Source organism: Erithacus rubecula (genome assembly GCF_903797595.1).
Source record: "Erithacus rubecula genome assembly, chromosome: 3".
In the NCBI taxonomy this organism is placed as follows: domain Eukaryota; kingdom Metazoa; phylum Chordata; class Aves; order Passeriformes; family Muscicapidae; genus Erithacus; species Erithacus rubecula.
Genome location: NC_136689.1, coordinates 68,827,198 through 68,842,492, shown reverse-complemented (window position 1 = coordinate 68,842,492; position 15,295 = coordinate 68,827,198). Strand labels below are relative to the sequence as shown.

Genomic DNA, 15,295 nt, shown 5'->3' with positions numbered 1-15,295 from the left:
TATGCTGAGGTTGCTAGTAAAAATGCTCCACAGATGTGACACAAGCAGCCTGCCCAGCATCCTGTGGACAAAGTACACAGTGGCATTTTCGTCCTTTGGAACAACCCATGCAATTCTGTTGGCTCTTATTCATTTTGTGATCATCTCCTTTCCTACAATGCTGACTCATAGGCTGTTACTCACCTCTCTGTGCCTGGGCACTTGATTTTGCTGTTCCAAGGCTTGTGTTTTTCTCTTGTCCTTATTGAATTTTCTGGTATTGATTTCCAAACATTTGTCCAGTTTACCAAGATCATTTTGAATTCTACCCCCGTCTTCCCAGTGCTTTCAAAATCTCCCAGCCTGATGTCCTTCCCACATTTCGTAACTGTTAGCATAACCAATCAGTGTTCTGGTCATGAAGCAAAATCCTGCAGGACCACTTGATGCTGACTCTCAGTTTAACACAGAGATGCTGACAGTGGTTCTTCAGGTTGTTTTCCAGCCTGTCACTGTCATTTCACCTGGGTCTTCCTGCCCTATGCTGCCTTTGACAATGAGTTGTGGAGTTGTGGGAAACATTTTACAAAGGTCAGGATGTAGTGCGTTTCTCTCATTTCACATAGGCTAGGCCAGTTATCTGAACCAGAGAGGAAAATCAGGCTGGTTTTATTGTCAACTTGTTCTTCATAAATACATGTTTGCTATTCTCTAGCACCTTATTATCCTCTAGATGCTGAAAATTTGGTTGTTGGTTCCAGTAACTTTCCACATTTTAAAGCTATAATGAAGGTTCTGTAATTCACTAGTTCCTCTTCCCCACTGCTCCTTTCTCCTTAAATATAGGTATAATAGTTTTTCTCTGCCAATCCTCTAGGAACTCACTTATCTTCTGTAATCACATTAAGGTATTCGCTAATTTTGTCTATTGCTTTAGCTGGTTTCTGAAGTACCTGAGGGAAAATTCAGTGTGGACTGATTAATTTTACAAGAGATTTCAAAAATGTAGGTTATATGACTTGAGAGAAGACAGAACATAATATATAATATCCCATCAATTTTCACTGGGCACTGTACCTGTCTTTTGGCTAAGATGAAGTTGATGAAGTAAAAATGGATCTATCTATTTCTTCATGCTTCCCCCAAATTTAAAAGAGAAGCTGAAAAGTTTCAGAAAAAGGCTGAAAATGTGGGAGAAACTGAAGGTAGTATTTCTACTGCAATATTTTTTAAAGAGAAAAAAACGATTCTTCAGTCAAAAGGAAGAAATCAAAACTCACGCTTCAGTGCATAAACTGATTACAAGGGTCAGCAAGGAATTGTTCTCACCATTTCTATCATCTCACAGCAGTACAGTCTTATTTTTTATGGTTAACTAAAGATTATGTATCAAGCAGTTTCACATTATTGACCTCAACATTGAGCACTGGTGCTTATTCCCATTGTTCTTTATTTTCCACTTCTTCTTCCCCTCTCTGAAACATCAAATACAAAATATTTAATTAATAAGATTCCCCAACAAGGAGGAAGAAACAAATTACAGCAAGTGTGTAGCTTTCAGCTTTGACTTGAAGCAAAATTTCCTTGTTTAACAATCTTTCAGGCAAATTATTTAAGTATGCATGCGTACTTTCACATCATATGCATTTTTCCAGCAATTTGTAGTTCAATATCCAAGAAAAATACCACTTCTCCTTGTCTTACATGTTTTCTCATTAGGATTTCACTTGTGTCAGACTAGAAGAACACAGCATTTGCACTTGGGATGTACCATCTTTCCAGCCTCCTGGTGTAATACTCCTTGCTGCTATTAGTCACAGATAATATCACAGCTGATGTCAAGTTTCTTTTGTCAGAATTTTTTCATTTCTGAAGTATCTCTTCCCAAGCATGTGAAGACAGAGCTTAACTATGTGGAAGTACCAGCTACTGGCGACTTCCAAGGGCAAAAATCTCAACACTAGAGCAGAGATCTAGTTTGACAAGCCCATCCTGGTATCTCAAAAGATTGTGGCACAGAACATGCTGATAAAAATGCAGATCCGTAAGTAAGAAGGAATATATTTAGAAAGTACATAAGAATTTTTTTGCTGAAGCACACCAACAGATCTAAGAAAGGATCTTCAAATTATTTGAGGGGTTACATGAAGTGGCTGCCAGCAGTGGGAGAAAGGGGCCTTGATGACCCTGCAGTTGCTGCTTGTAGGGTTTCTCCGTGTTCATGTGCTGTGTTCTGGGTCATCAGTTCTTTGTACACCACCAATATCTCCCTGACTAAAGAGAAGGTGTGCCTAAATATTAAAGAGACACCAAATGACCTATTAGTGACCACCAGTAACAGTGAATGGAAGATATACCTTACTTTCAGGTCCATATTTTGCACTGCTGTGCTCTACTGGATCACTGAAGAGATTTTAGATCAGTGGGAAGGCCCCTAGAATTTATATGGAAATAATTTTTTTCTCTAAGACTTTTAACAAACAAGTAAAGACAAAAAGAGCTACAAAGCCTGGTTTATTATGGCTGTCTTTCCCTCATATCTCTTCCTTCATACACAATAATTTCAGCTCCTTACATCTGCTAAAATACCTCAGTTACTATTCCAGAACTGCATGCAAGATGATCCCTTAGTGAAAGAGATTGTATAACTGCCCCTACTTTCCTCAGTGGATGGGAAAGGTAACCTGGTTCTCCCTTCTCTAATAAACCTGCTAATCCCCAGGCAGCAGCAGAAATGATGGGCAAACAGTTGGACTCAATGATCTTAGGGTCTTTTCCAACATTAATGGTTCTATGATTCTATGAAACACGGTAATCCTTGGGGTCTCTGACTTTCACAATGCCAGTAGAATATCAGTGCAATTATATCACTACATAAACTCATTTCTTTGGGAAATCAGACTCAAAACAGCTGCAGAAGGCTCTTGCCTCTGAAGGACAGCAACCAGATGGCTCACAGCAGATAATGTAAGGATGGGAATTTTGGCCAAGAATACCTCAGCTCTTACAAAAGCTGCTATTACATCACCATTACAAACTGAATACTAAAACAGATGGAGCACAGGGTTTTGGAGTCTTCTCTGAACGATTCACCTGTAACAAACTGACAAGCTAAGAGTTTGCCAGCAAGACAAAAAAATCCCTTATATTCTAGTAAATGCTAGTTCTTCTTAGCCATTAAGCAATCCAGGCAGAGGAACTGCTTCATTTAGGATACTCATTTTATGAAATGGGAGGCACTGGGAACGCTGGAAACATGTCCCAACAGTGGATTATTAAGAAGATGGAAAATATATAGTACATACTTCTTTGTGAGGGATTGGTGTTGTTAGAGCATGTCACATTTATAGAGGACAATTAGATAATACATTACATGCACTCTCTGTGGAAACTGCAACAGTTGAGTTTGAAGAGCAAAACCTAGAGGCTGGCATGCAAAGCATGTGAGGCTGTTTTTCAGGCTTTATGAACCTTTTGCTTGCTGTCTTAGAACTGGGATAAATGAGGTCAGCACATATTTATTGTTTCATACTTTATTCTTTCAGCTTGAAAGTGTCCTGTGAAGACTAAGCACTCGTATTCTGTATTTCTAGAAATACTTTGAAGGTAGATGATAAAAACAAGGTAGGCTCCAGTATTTCAGGCAGAGATGGAGGCTGTAAGACTTTTTTTTCTTTTGCTAGTTTGGTTTCATATACTGTAGCTAGGAGATGATTTGAAAGTTGTTGGTTAGTAGCATATGTCCTCATGCTCAGACAAGGCAATCAATGAGATCAGGGAGGTGCAGGTGCCAGTGTTGTAATGCTGAACAACATCAGAGTCAAGAAACATGAAATAGAGAAAAGATTTTCACCTTTAGAATACCTTAAGCCACTTTCTAAGTTAATTTTCCCTATGAAAAGACACAATAAAATAACAACAACAGCAACAACAATAAAAAACCACAAACAGACAAACAAAAAACAACAACAGAAAAGCCCACTACCCACTAAGTGCCAGTGGGTGCATGCAGTAATTATGAGATGGCAAAATATTGATTTCTTGTTAGGAAAAGAAAACCCATTCACTTCATCTTCAACATTTCCTCTTGGAAATGTGTTGGGGTCCATTTCTCGTTTGACAAAATGCTGTATGAAATGCCAAATTAACAAGGAACACAGTCACAATGAAACTAGGAAGTACTCTTCACCAGCAACAGCACATAGGCCCTTCCCAATCATTGGTTTTGATCTTCATGCACGGGAATAAATATTACCTTTACCTGCTGCAGGCAGACAGCTGCTTCTCATATCTGCCACCAGATAGGAGATAATACCTTTTCTGCCTTTGGCATTTGGGGTTATCAGAGAGCCTTGTCAACTATCCAGCAGCTGTGGGATAAGAAAGAGACCATTTTTCACTGCTACATGGAAATATGTCATATTGTGTCACACACAAAATGTAATGTTTTATAGCTAAAGAACATGATCTGCTACAGAAGCCACCATGCAGCACAGACAGGCACACCTCAGGTTCAAAATACATTCCAGGTGTGCAATAGGAACAGGTTCTATCCCATAGCAGATGAATGGCAGATGCCTGTATTGCTCAGGAGCCTTGAGACAAGTCTGAGCAAAAGGCTGCTGGTACAGCTGCAAAGAAAGGTTACACTTTGAGGAGAGGAAGGCCTTTATGTTTCTTTTAAAAAATCATCTTTATCATCATATGTGCTACTTTATATGAACATCAATTCACAATTTAGAGTTATTTGTACAAGGTTTTTGACAGCATGGCAGAAATAGTCAGGATGTGAGAATTAAAAGGAATTTTTGCTTAATAATGAAAGCATAATTAGTATGATTTTCATAGGTTTTGTGTATCTTTGCACATCCTTGATGAAAGAGGGGTTGTTTTATCTGAAATTTATTTGAATTTTGCAGTGTATTTGCAATGCTACACTTAGTTCCTGTTGAAGTTGACTTCAGCAGAGTTAGACACACATGGAACTTTAGAAACCATCCTGTAGTGCTGTACTGCTCTTTACAGTAGTACTTACAGTGCCTCACACTGAGTAAGAGCTGGGAATCAAATCTTCCCCTGATGCACGTTATCAGCATAATTCTATTTGGAAATGTTTACTTTGTGATTGTGTGTGTCTTTCATTCTTTTTGATCTTTTTCTGCATCTATAACCATAGGGCTGGAATTTATACAGTGGGACTCCCTCTGTCGTTCTGTGGGATTTTTCACTGTGCAGACACTCCAAAGCTTTGAAGGACTTCAGATCTTGAGTAAAATGAGTTCACTGATGTGTCCCAGGAGAGATTGTTGACTAGTCTGCAAATGTGATTTTATGACAATGGATTGTATTTGGAGTTAATGTTTATGCACCATATGGTACATTGTCAAGTTTCATTGTATTTTTGAAGAACTTAATAAAGTGAAGTAAAAGTAAAAATACATGTTTAGGCCTAGTCTGTTTTCCAGAAAAGTAACGAGTGTCTCTAGATTTCTCCTTTTAACTTAAACTCGCCCAGAAAGTGTAACAACAGGTAACAGTAACAGTAGGACTGTTCTGGGCCAGAGATAGGAAATTCTGGAAGCAGTACAGAAATATTTAGGACTATAATTATGCAGGCTGTTTAGAGATAACTAACTTAGGTACTGCAAGCATTAGGATTTCTAAAATATAATCACAGAATCATAGAATCACTCAGGTCAGAAGGGACCACAGTGGGTCATCTGCTCCAGCAGTCATCCTAGAGCACATGGCACAAAATTGTGACCAGACATTTCTTGCATATCACCAGTGAGGGAGACTCCACAACTTCTCTGGGAAGTCTGTTCCAGTGCTCAGTCATCTGCACAGTAAAGAAGTTCCTCCTCGTGTTCAGGTGGAATTTCCTGTGCATCAGTTTCTGCCCACTGCCACCTATTGCACAGCACCACTGAGCAGAACCTGGACCCATTCTCTTGACATCCTCCCTTCAGATACTTATAGACATTGATGAGGTCCTCTCAGTCCTTCTTGAGACTGAGCAGGCCTAGCTCTCTCAGCCTTTCCTGGTAAAAGAGATGCTTTTGATCATCTTGATTGCCCTCTGCTGGACCTGCTCCAGGAGCTCCATGTCTCTCTTGTACTGAGGAGCCCAGAACTGGAAACAACAGTCCAAGATAAAATCTCACTAGGGCTGAAAAGGAGACAACTATGGCATTAATTTCTTAAGAACGCTTAGTTTATGGATCATCAGAGACTCCATTCCTGGTGTGTGGTGGTATGTCCAGTGCAGAATAGAGCCTACAGCTGCTTACTGACTGGTATTCCTGTGGGCTTCTTGCAGAGGTGTCTTATATCAAAGCAGCAAATGAGGGTACAGGAGCCCTATGAACTAATCTGTGAAAACATAAAAGAATAATCCATTTCATGGTGGGTAAAAAACTGCACAGTATTCCTACCTCCACCTTGGTTTAAAATATCAAAATTGAGAAACTCAAGGAACAAAGTAAATAGTTCATTTGAATAAGTCCTTTCAGTCAAATTTAATTTCTTCTTACAGTGGTCATTACCAATATTTTAAATTTCTTTTGCAAAATACTGTGGGAAAAATCTTTAAATATGTCATTAAACACAGAAATCATTTTCCTTAGCATATTCATAGTGCAGTGTACATGCTGCTAAGAAACATATTTGAAACATTTACTTAAGAAGTGTCACATGTATTTGTGTATCCACATACAGAGAAAATGGAAGGGAGAGTTTAAAGCTGGTTGTCTCTCTTCCCCACTTTCTCAGTGTAATACATCCCCTCCAAATAAATTGCCTCTGCTCAAGCAATGTGCTTGCACAGGTTCCACTGAGGTCTGTAGCATTCTACAAGAGTGCTGAGTCCACACAGCAAAATCCATTGCAAGGACCAGGCATAAAAAATATAAGCATGCAATTAATTTTACTTTCTGGGAGACCACTTGCTCATTGTGATGAGTACAGTAAGCATGTCAGTAAAGCTTTTCAAGTCTGAGCTTTTTGACTATAAAATCCTTGGCATTTATGTAAATATGTACTGAGAACAATACATTTCAATCCCAGTGGAACTCTCTGGGTGCTCATATGGTCATCCAAACTATTAATGTTTTTATCCTTTGTTGGAAGTCTTGTTCTCTTCAGAATAACAAGATAAAAGGGTCACTTGCAATAAATGCCAGAAGTTGGTTCTGGTAGTTATTTCATTTTCCTTTTCATCTTTGCACAGAATTAGCTATTCAATTAAGAACAACTTAATGACAGAACAAATATGTGCTGGGCAGGGGTGGGGGGGAATGTCTGTAGAATTGGAGCATGAAGAATAGTTCACACTTGGAATATGCCTACTTTAATTTGCAATATGGGCTAAAAGAGAAAATAGTATTTTCATTGGCACACTCATTTTGTGTAGAACAATTAGGTAGCTTCTTTGTACCATATGTAGTCCACAAGTAGCACAAAGATCAATCAGATCTTCGTGGGTCTTTCTGAAGCCAAAAGTCATAATTGTAACTGTTGACAACAAAAAGGATTTTCAGCAATGTTTGCAAGGCAAGAGCAAGGAAAGTAACCTAAACCACCAAGCTGATAATTAAATATTCATCACAAAAGCAGGGGCAAAAAAGGCATTCACTTTGGATCAGGTATATAAACTGTACAGATATACCTAAATGTTTTACAATGGAGTAGACAAATCTGAGAAACAAAATGAAACATTTCAGCTGTTCTTGAAAAATTACGCACCCTCTGCAGAAATCTCACAGATTTTGGTCATGTAGTTTTCCTGAGCTCAGTAATTTTTGTGTCTCAACACAGAAAACAAGATCTCTTTCTCTTTACCCCCTTCAAATTCCTTGCATATCCCCATACTGAGTCATGACATTTGTTTCTGTAATATATTTCATATGGCAAGCTGAGGCTCATCCATTCCATCTTTGCAGATTTCCTTAAGAATGCATCTTGAAGGGCTCCAAGAAACAATTTGCATTAAGGGAACATTAAAAGTTCAGTTCTGCCTCACTCAGTAATGCCAACTAGCCCTTCCTATGCCTGATTGCCTGCAAAGAACAGACTCTGCCTTGAAACCTGAGCCATCCATCTGTGGCAAAAACCCACTGTGGATCATCTAAGTCTAGAATCCCACCAAGCTAATACACCCCAAGCATCTGGCTGTTATCCTAACTAAGTGCTGTGTTTACAGCTGAAGTGACCCTGTACTCATTCATCACACTCAGCTGCTGAAGCCATGTGCATGGGTCCTCTGAGAGATTCAGCTACCCATGGCTTTAACTGTAGCTCAGCCATCACTTGTGCTACCACACAGTTCAAACCCTAAATATCCATGAGTGCCTTTGTATGCTGCTGAGAAATGTGTTCCTTGGCCTGCAGGCCTTGCAGATGCAGAAGCCAAGAGTACACACCTGGGGTTGGTCATGCTGCAGGAAAAGAGACCCAGACATATCAGCAGCATCTCAGCCCAGGAGTTAAGGAAGGTCTTTTTAATCCCTTTAACACCAGCAAAGGATCTGAAACAGAAAAAAAAATTCATTCTCTTTCAGCCTCAGAGAGGAACCATTGTGGACTAAACATTGTTATTAATGGTATCAATTTGCCTTTAGGTGAGGAGCAAAATGCAATGAGTTTGAGCCTGCTTGCTCATAGTTTTTGGAAAGGCATGAGAAACCAGAAACTCTGCTATTAACAAAGGAAAAAAACAGTCTGTTCCACTTCAGTACTACTGCCTTCTACCATTTCTACAAAAATATATGAACATGCCACCATGGGCTGGCATTAAATGGGGAAATTGCTGGTACTCAAGGAAGGAACATCTTTTTATGAGACTTTACATTACTTAATGGCAAGTTTCCTGACAGTTGCCATACCCCAGAATAAGACTGCAGTGGGAATAAGAAATGTTCTTAGGGATATTGCTGCCAGGGACCAGTGAGTTGTACAGTGTTTTCAAGAAAGGTTCCTCATGGAACTGCACATTCACATGACAAGAGGTGTTCTCACAGAGAGAAGGAAACATTTATGTTACTCCTCTTGAACTTTTTTCACTGCTTTTACTTACCTTTCTTCTTGCTGATTTAATGCACCTGTGGATGAAAAACATCCTGTTGATCAGATTTCTTTAGCTATTGCCTCATTACAGGTATACTGGTAACTCTGCAAGTTCATTTAACAATGTCTTGATACCTTGCCTAAGCACTGTTGATCCTTGATGGCTGAACTTAATTGCAGGAGACATCTAGCACCATTAGTTTTGAATTTGTGATTTGAGAATTCACCTACAAACACAATTCTGATTGCCACAGGAACTGATCCATCACGTTGTAGCACCTCTTTGCCACATAAACAAAAATGCAACTGATCTGTGCAGTAGATGGAATTTCTTAAAGCAAGAACAGGTAGGACCTTAGCTGCTGGATCATATTCTGCACCCAGTTTCTCTTCCCATTGCAGGCAGAGGCAGTGGTGTGCTCCCTCAAACTATATTGGGGGTGGTGGGAAGCTCTCCCCCACATTTACTCACCAGCAAAACATGGGTTGTAGATAATGTCCCCCTGACTTTGCCAAGAATAACTTGTTGTTGAGAACATGCCAAGAGCATGTTGGGAGTATTTATGTGCGGAGGGCTTCAACCTGCTTTCCCCAGTGCAGAGGTTTTATTGGAGGTTTGGAGCAAAGGGGTCACAGGACAGAGAGGTAAGCTCTGCACACAGAGTTCTTGGACTCCTTTGACTGTGGGCATCCAGCAGGGACTGTGAGCCACATCCCTGCCTCTCACAAACAGCTTCCAACTTCTTCATAAAGTGACAGATGCGCAGAGATTCCTGTGGTCTTTCTGGGCTTGTACTGCTTAGGCAAATCCCCCTTCTTCAACTCTGCAGACAATAAACACTTAATGTAGCCAGTGTCTAAACAACCAGCAGTTCTGGACATTGCTCTGCTTAGAAGAATTTTACTATGTTCTGTGCTTATAGTTTTGACTTTCTTTGTTGTATCTATTCAGGCTTAGGTTGTTAACTTTTTCAAGGTACAGGACTCATTAGTTTGCTACACTTCACAGCTCTATAGGCTAGCAGCACTGTTTGGTCCTACTTCTGGACTTTATACTTGGAAATATTATTTTGTGTAGAAATTAGTCTTAGATGATCATTTTGTCTCTACTCCCATTGTGGACATTACTTCCAGACACACTGCTGTTTTCACATTTCAGCCAACTTTTGGATTAATTTTTGTATTTCAGTTTCAGTAGGTTTCTAAGTGTACCCAGTTCTCCAGCTGTACCAGCCTTGATGCTGGGGACTTTACAACCCATTCCTCTGTTAAAAACATTGCATTGTCTGTCTCTAAGTCATACACCTGTATAAAATCCTTTTTATTATCTTGAAATCTTTCAAGGATTTCAGTTGGAAATGTTTGACAGACATCCCCTGCTACATTTATTTCCACAAGATAAAACAATCAATTTAGCCTAAACACCTAAGTGTAGAACAGCAGTAAAAGGAAGAGTGAACTATCTATTGGCTTAAGACTCAGAGCTCCACACGCCTTTCCTAATTAGTCTGTTTGTCATGAGAAAAGAAGTGTTATTTTTAGGAACAGCAAAAATACTGGACCAACAGAGGATGAATGGAGTAACTCAACAGAGTAACTTGCATGCAGCACTAGATCATTAAGTTCAACAAAATGGCAAAGGAAAGGTTTGCTATAATCCATAGCCTGGAGTGAGCTCACCACCTAAACTGACTTTATGACAACAAAAGACCCTAGACTCATGAGAAAATGTCCTCTGATAGAGGTCAGCATTCCTTTGCCTAAACTGGTTAGCATGACTTGTTTGGACATACAGTATGTGGCCATCAGCACTGTGAAACATTTTGTGGATTATAAAATAACTAACTGGCCATTCAAAATCTAGAAATGTTCCATTTGTAGCAGCAATCAGCTCCTCAGAGAGGAGGCAACAGAGTGTGAAACCTGAATTCAAGCTGCAGAGAGGCTTAAAGAATAATTAAAACAAGAAATAAGTTGGAGCTTCTAGAAATTATACTCAAGGTTTGCAATATAGCAATAATATCTGTATTTATGTAGACGTGTGCATGGACATGTGTGTAATGACAATGGCATAGTTTCCAAACATAAATATGATTGCCAAATATTGTTCTCCAGCTATGATAATTTTCCAGATTGAACTGTTTTTAAATATTCTCTAAGGGCTTTTGGTCATAAATATTTCTAAAGAGTGTGCACTTAACTCATGCCAATCAATATCATAAAGCAACCCTACAGCTAAATTAGCAGAGTAGAGAACTCGTGCTTATTGACTAAACCCTGATGTTACTTGTACCTAAGGCTCCGTGTCTGCAGCTTATATGGTAATAGTATTTCTGTTTTCAAAAGGTGTGCATCCTGATCATACATTTTTATATGGATTAAATACTTTATAGCATATCTGCCTGTGGAGAAAACTCATTTGCCTTGAGGAAAAAGGCATCCTCTTATGAATTTCCTTTAACTTTACAGGATACTGCATTTCTGAGAACCAGAATCTCTCCTGGACATTTCAAAGGACTACACAGAGGACCTTCCTTTTTCTCAAGGGACCCAAGTAACTGTGTTTGGACTTTTAAATCAGTCCTAGTATACGGATGTGGACTTCAGGTAGAATGAGCAATGCAAAGAACTTGTTTGGACTTGGTGTCTCCTTGTATTTTTGGGGACTGATGGACCTTACTACACCTGTGCTGTTAGGAAGTGCCAGGCCCCTCACTGAAGGGCAAGAAGATAACCTGTCAGACAAGCTGCATCAGCGTATGAAGAGGAGCTGGGTGTGGAACCAGTTTTTTGTTCTGGAGGAATACACAGGAACTGACCCTCTCTACGTTGGAAAGGTAAGGCCCACAGAGGGAGAATGTCTAAGAGTGCATCCATCTGTTATCTGCAGACTGTGGGAAATGTGGAATGTTTCCTCAAGTGCCTTTGCCTTCTTTCTGGCAGTGACTTCATCTGCATTAATTTCACTTCTGCTCCCAAGAGCTTTTGCCCCATGTCACCTTTGTTTGGGAAGAATTTCTGTTTCAAGGGGTTGTCAATATATTTGCCTATTTCAGAGAGATCTGCTGCATCAATCATCATCTGCAATTTGAGGTAGTGTTAGAAAATCTGCAGTGTTCTTTCCAGGGACTCCTACAATGTCAAGGCAAAGCAAGGTTATATTGACATATAAGGATTAGGAAAGAAAGGAAGAGTTTGTGATCATGCTTCTGTCCATGAACAAGTCAGCTAGAAGCTGACTTCAAAATCAAATTAAATAGCCAGTTTCCCTTGAAAACTGACATTTCAGGTTTTGTTTTCTGCAAATCTTCAGAGTCGTATCTTCTGGCTTACCACATCTTGACTGCAGGTTAATTTTGTGGACTACAGAGAAGCCGATCCAGATCTAGAAGGGTAGATGGACACCTCATTAACTCCAACTATGAAGGGTCCTATTTTTGGATCCCTTATACCCCAAGAACCTACCCATCAGTACAGATATATGTAAAATGTATTCCTGAGCTCATCTTATACCTGTACTTGGTATCATTTTACATTTACTTTTCTGTGTCTCTTTGAGGAAGAAGCTGATGGAAATCCATCCAGTGACATCTACTGTCACAATCTGTCTCACTGTAACCATCCTCCTTTTTTTGTTTTTAAAGACCCTGAATCACTGACCCTGTATTGACCCTGTTATTCAATGTTTTACGGTCAGCATCCATTGCTTCTATTTTACACCAAGGTGACAAATCTGGACAAAAATATGGAGAGTTAATGTGCTTAGGTGTTTGAACAATACAATCAAGTTTTTACGTGCCTAGAATATCAGATGCAGCTATGACAAGTGGAGACTACACATAGGTATATATGAAAAATAACTTAGAAAGGATGTCAGAATAGAATTCCTTCACATTTCATTGCTTTTTTTTATCTGATATAGGCTCCGTTTCTCCTTACAAGCTATGCGTCTCCAGGAAAAAAAAAAAAAATTACATATCCAGAGGCCCAGTTTGGACTCATATTTATCATTCTACATCCCTATAGAGCTAAACTGTGTTCTCAGTCACACCAATATAAATCAAAATGAATCCACGGGCTTTAGAAGACCTCCTCCTGATTTATCCCTGCATGACTGACGGCAAGATATGCTCTCCTTCCTCCCACAGCAATGGCATTACTAGTGATTGCCTCCAGATGAGACCTCATTAGTCTTCATTCATCTGTGCACGTAGCTTTCCAGCTCTTGATATCTCTATTGATTAAAGAAATTAATATTTGTTTTCAGGCAATTCCCAGCTTTGGAGCAAGGGCCAGGCTTATTATTTCACATTCTCAGTTACATCTGAAATGACTTCAGGCATCCACTCATGAGCCAAACGTAGGTAGAACAAGTATGGGGAGGAAGCAGCTCATGTTTCAGTGCTGATGGTGTGGTTAGGAGCGCACACACTGGGCACAGTCAGCAGCACTCCTGAGCCTGCCACACTCAGCTGTGCCCAGGGCAGGGACATGGCTCCTCATGGCTCCAAAGCCGTCAGGGCGCTTTTCCAAGGCTGCCTGGGCGCTGGCTGTGCTCCACTGGGGCTAATCACCTCCCATAGTTAACAGGGCCAATTAGTCCCACGCACTGCTGAGCTGACACGGCTGGATCCCCCGGAATGGCTCCAAACTCGGCAGGGAGCTATGCTCCAGGAAGGGCCTGTGGGGCCCAGGGCTTCCATGGCCAGCGGTGGTGATGGCTGGGGGCTCCCTGAGGGAAAGGCTTCCCTCGCTCACCCGGCCCGAGGCACAGGCACTCCCGAGAGGCAGCGCCTCCCTCAGCTCACAGCGGATCCTTAGGAAAGGGGTCAGCAGGGAATAGACCGTGGGGTGAATTAATCGTTCTGGCAGCCCAAGTCACCCCAGGCTGGCTCAGAAATAGCTCTGTAAAGGCTCGCTCTGAGTGGGGCAGAGGTGCAACAGGGCTTCAGTCTGCTGCTGGCTGCTCAACCAGCCCTCCACACCAGCCCTGGTCCCACACCAGCCCGGCAGGGCCTCTCCTAACTGATACCACCCACAACATCCCAAACGTCCTCACAGCCAGCCTTGCTTTCATCCATCTGCTCTCTCCGAGCCCCTGGCAGAAGGAGAAAGAATGCACAGCAAGGAGCCAGCTGTACAGCTGGTTCTGGCTGGGTCTGCACGACTGGAGCACCCAAAAAAGCACCCTGACTTGAACCATAGGTCCAGGCTAGCTTAATATGATTTCCAAGGCTGTTATGATTCGTGTTAAGTTCCTAGACAGCTGTTAAGGCAAGGTGCAAAACATTATGGGACAGGGAAATGACAAGAAACTTCCTGATGTGAAGTCAGTGCAATTTTTGCTTTTCTCCAGTGCTCATGATAGTGATTTAAAGTACTTCAGCTTCAGAGGGTTCCTGGTCCTGTCACAGACAAATACAAGGCTTCAGTTTTCCTAGAGGTGGTCATTATTGGCTAATAGGGTGAACCAGGGAAACAAAAACCCCTTCATTTGCTACAGCAGGATTTTCCACATTCAATGAGCAGCCTACACTCTGTCAGTAATTGAACTGGGGACACACTTCACCATTTTGCCATATTGGAGAGTCCCTACCCCTGTTTCAATGAAGCATTTGAATCATAGCAGCTGAATTAATGAATAATATGCAACCTCTTCACAGACTATCAATGTACATCAGCCACACTCACTCATGCATCCTTATAAAAATCCCCTGCAGGTGCTACCTCCCTGGAAGCAGAGAAGGGAGAAGCACATCAAGGATGGTGTCACAGACTGGTTAGCAGAACTCTGTGGGTTCTCCCCTGAGCTGCTCACTGCAGCACTACTCTCTTCCACATGCCCTTTGCCAGGAAATGTGTCAATCCAATGCAGACGTAAAATCCTTTTTTTTTTTTTGTACTCCTCTCATCAAAAGAAGCAACGCGGGTTGACACAGTTAAAAATTTCTCAGGAATTATCAGCTTTATTCTTCCAATAATCCATTCCTTAATATGGAGGAGAAAGTACAAATTAATTCCTCCTACTCTGTATCAACCACATGGCAGCACAATTTATTGCACCACCCATAAAACGGAGCCAACTTAAAACTAGATCACTTTTCCAACACAGTGACTTTGACACTCCAAACTACAGCATCCTGATATTAGGTTTGGTGAGAGCTTCAGTCCCTCCAGACACCAAATTCTTTCAGATTTATTGCAGTCTGGCAGTGGTATGTCTTTTATACTCTTTTTTGCTTTGTCTAGAAAG

At 40.8% G+C, this 15,295-nt stretch overlaps 1 protein-coding gene across 1 annotated transcript in view; it reads left to right on the top strand.

Moving 5' to 3' along the window:
• CDH20 (cadherin 20) overlaps positions 1 to 15,295 on the top strand; it is a 117,221-nt gene that overhangs the window by 68,215 nt on the left and 33,711 nt on the right. Inside the window, 1 exon segment of the mRNA XM_079302451.1 lies at positions 11,512 to 11,879. Coding sequence (XP_079158577.1) covers positions 11,637 to 11,879 — 243 coding nt within the window. The 5' untranslated portion in view covers positions 11,512 to 11,636.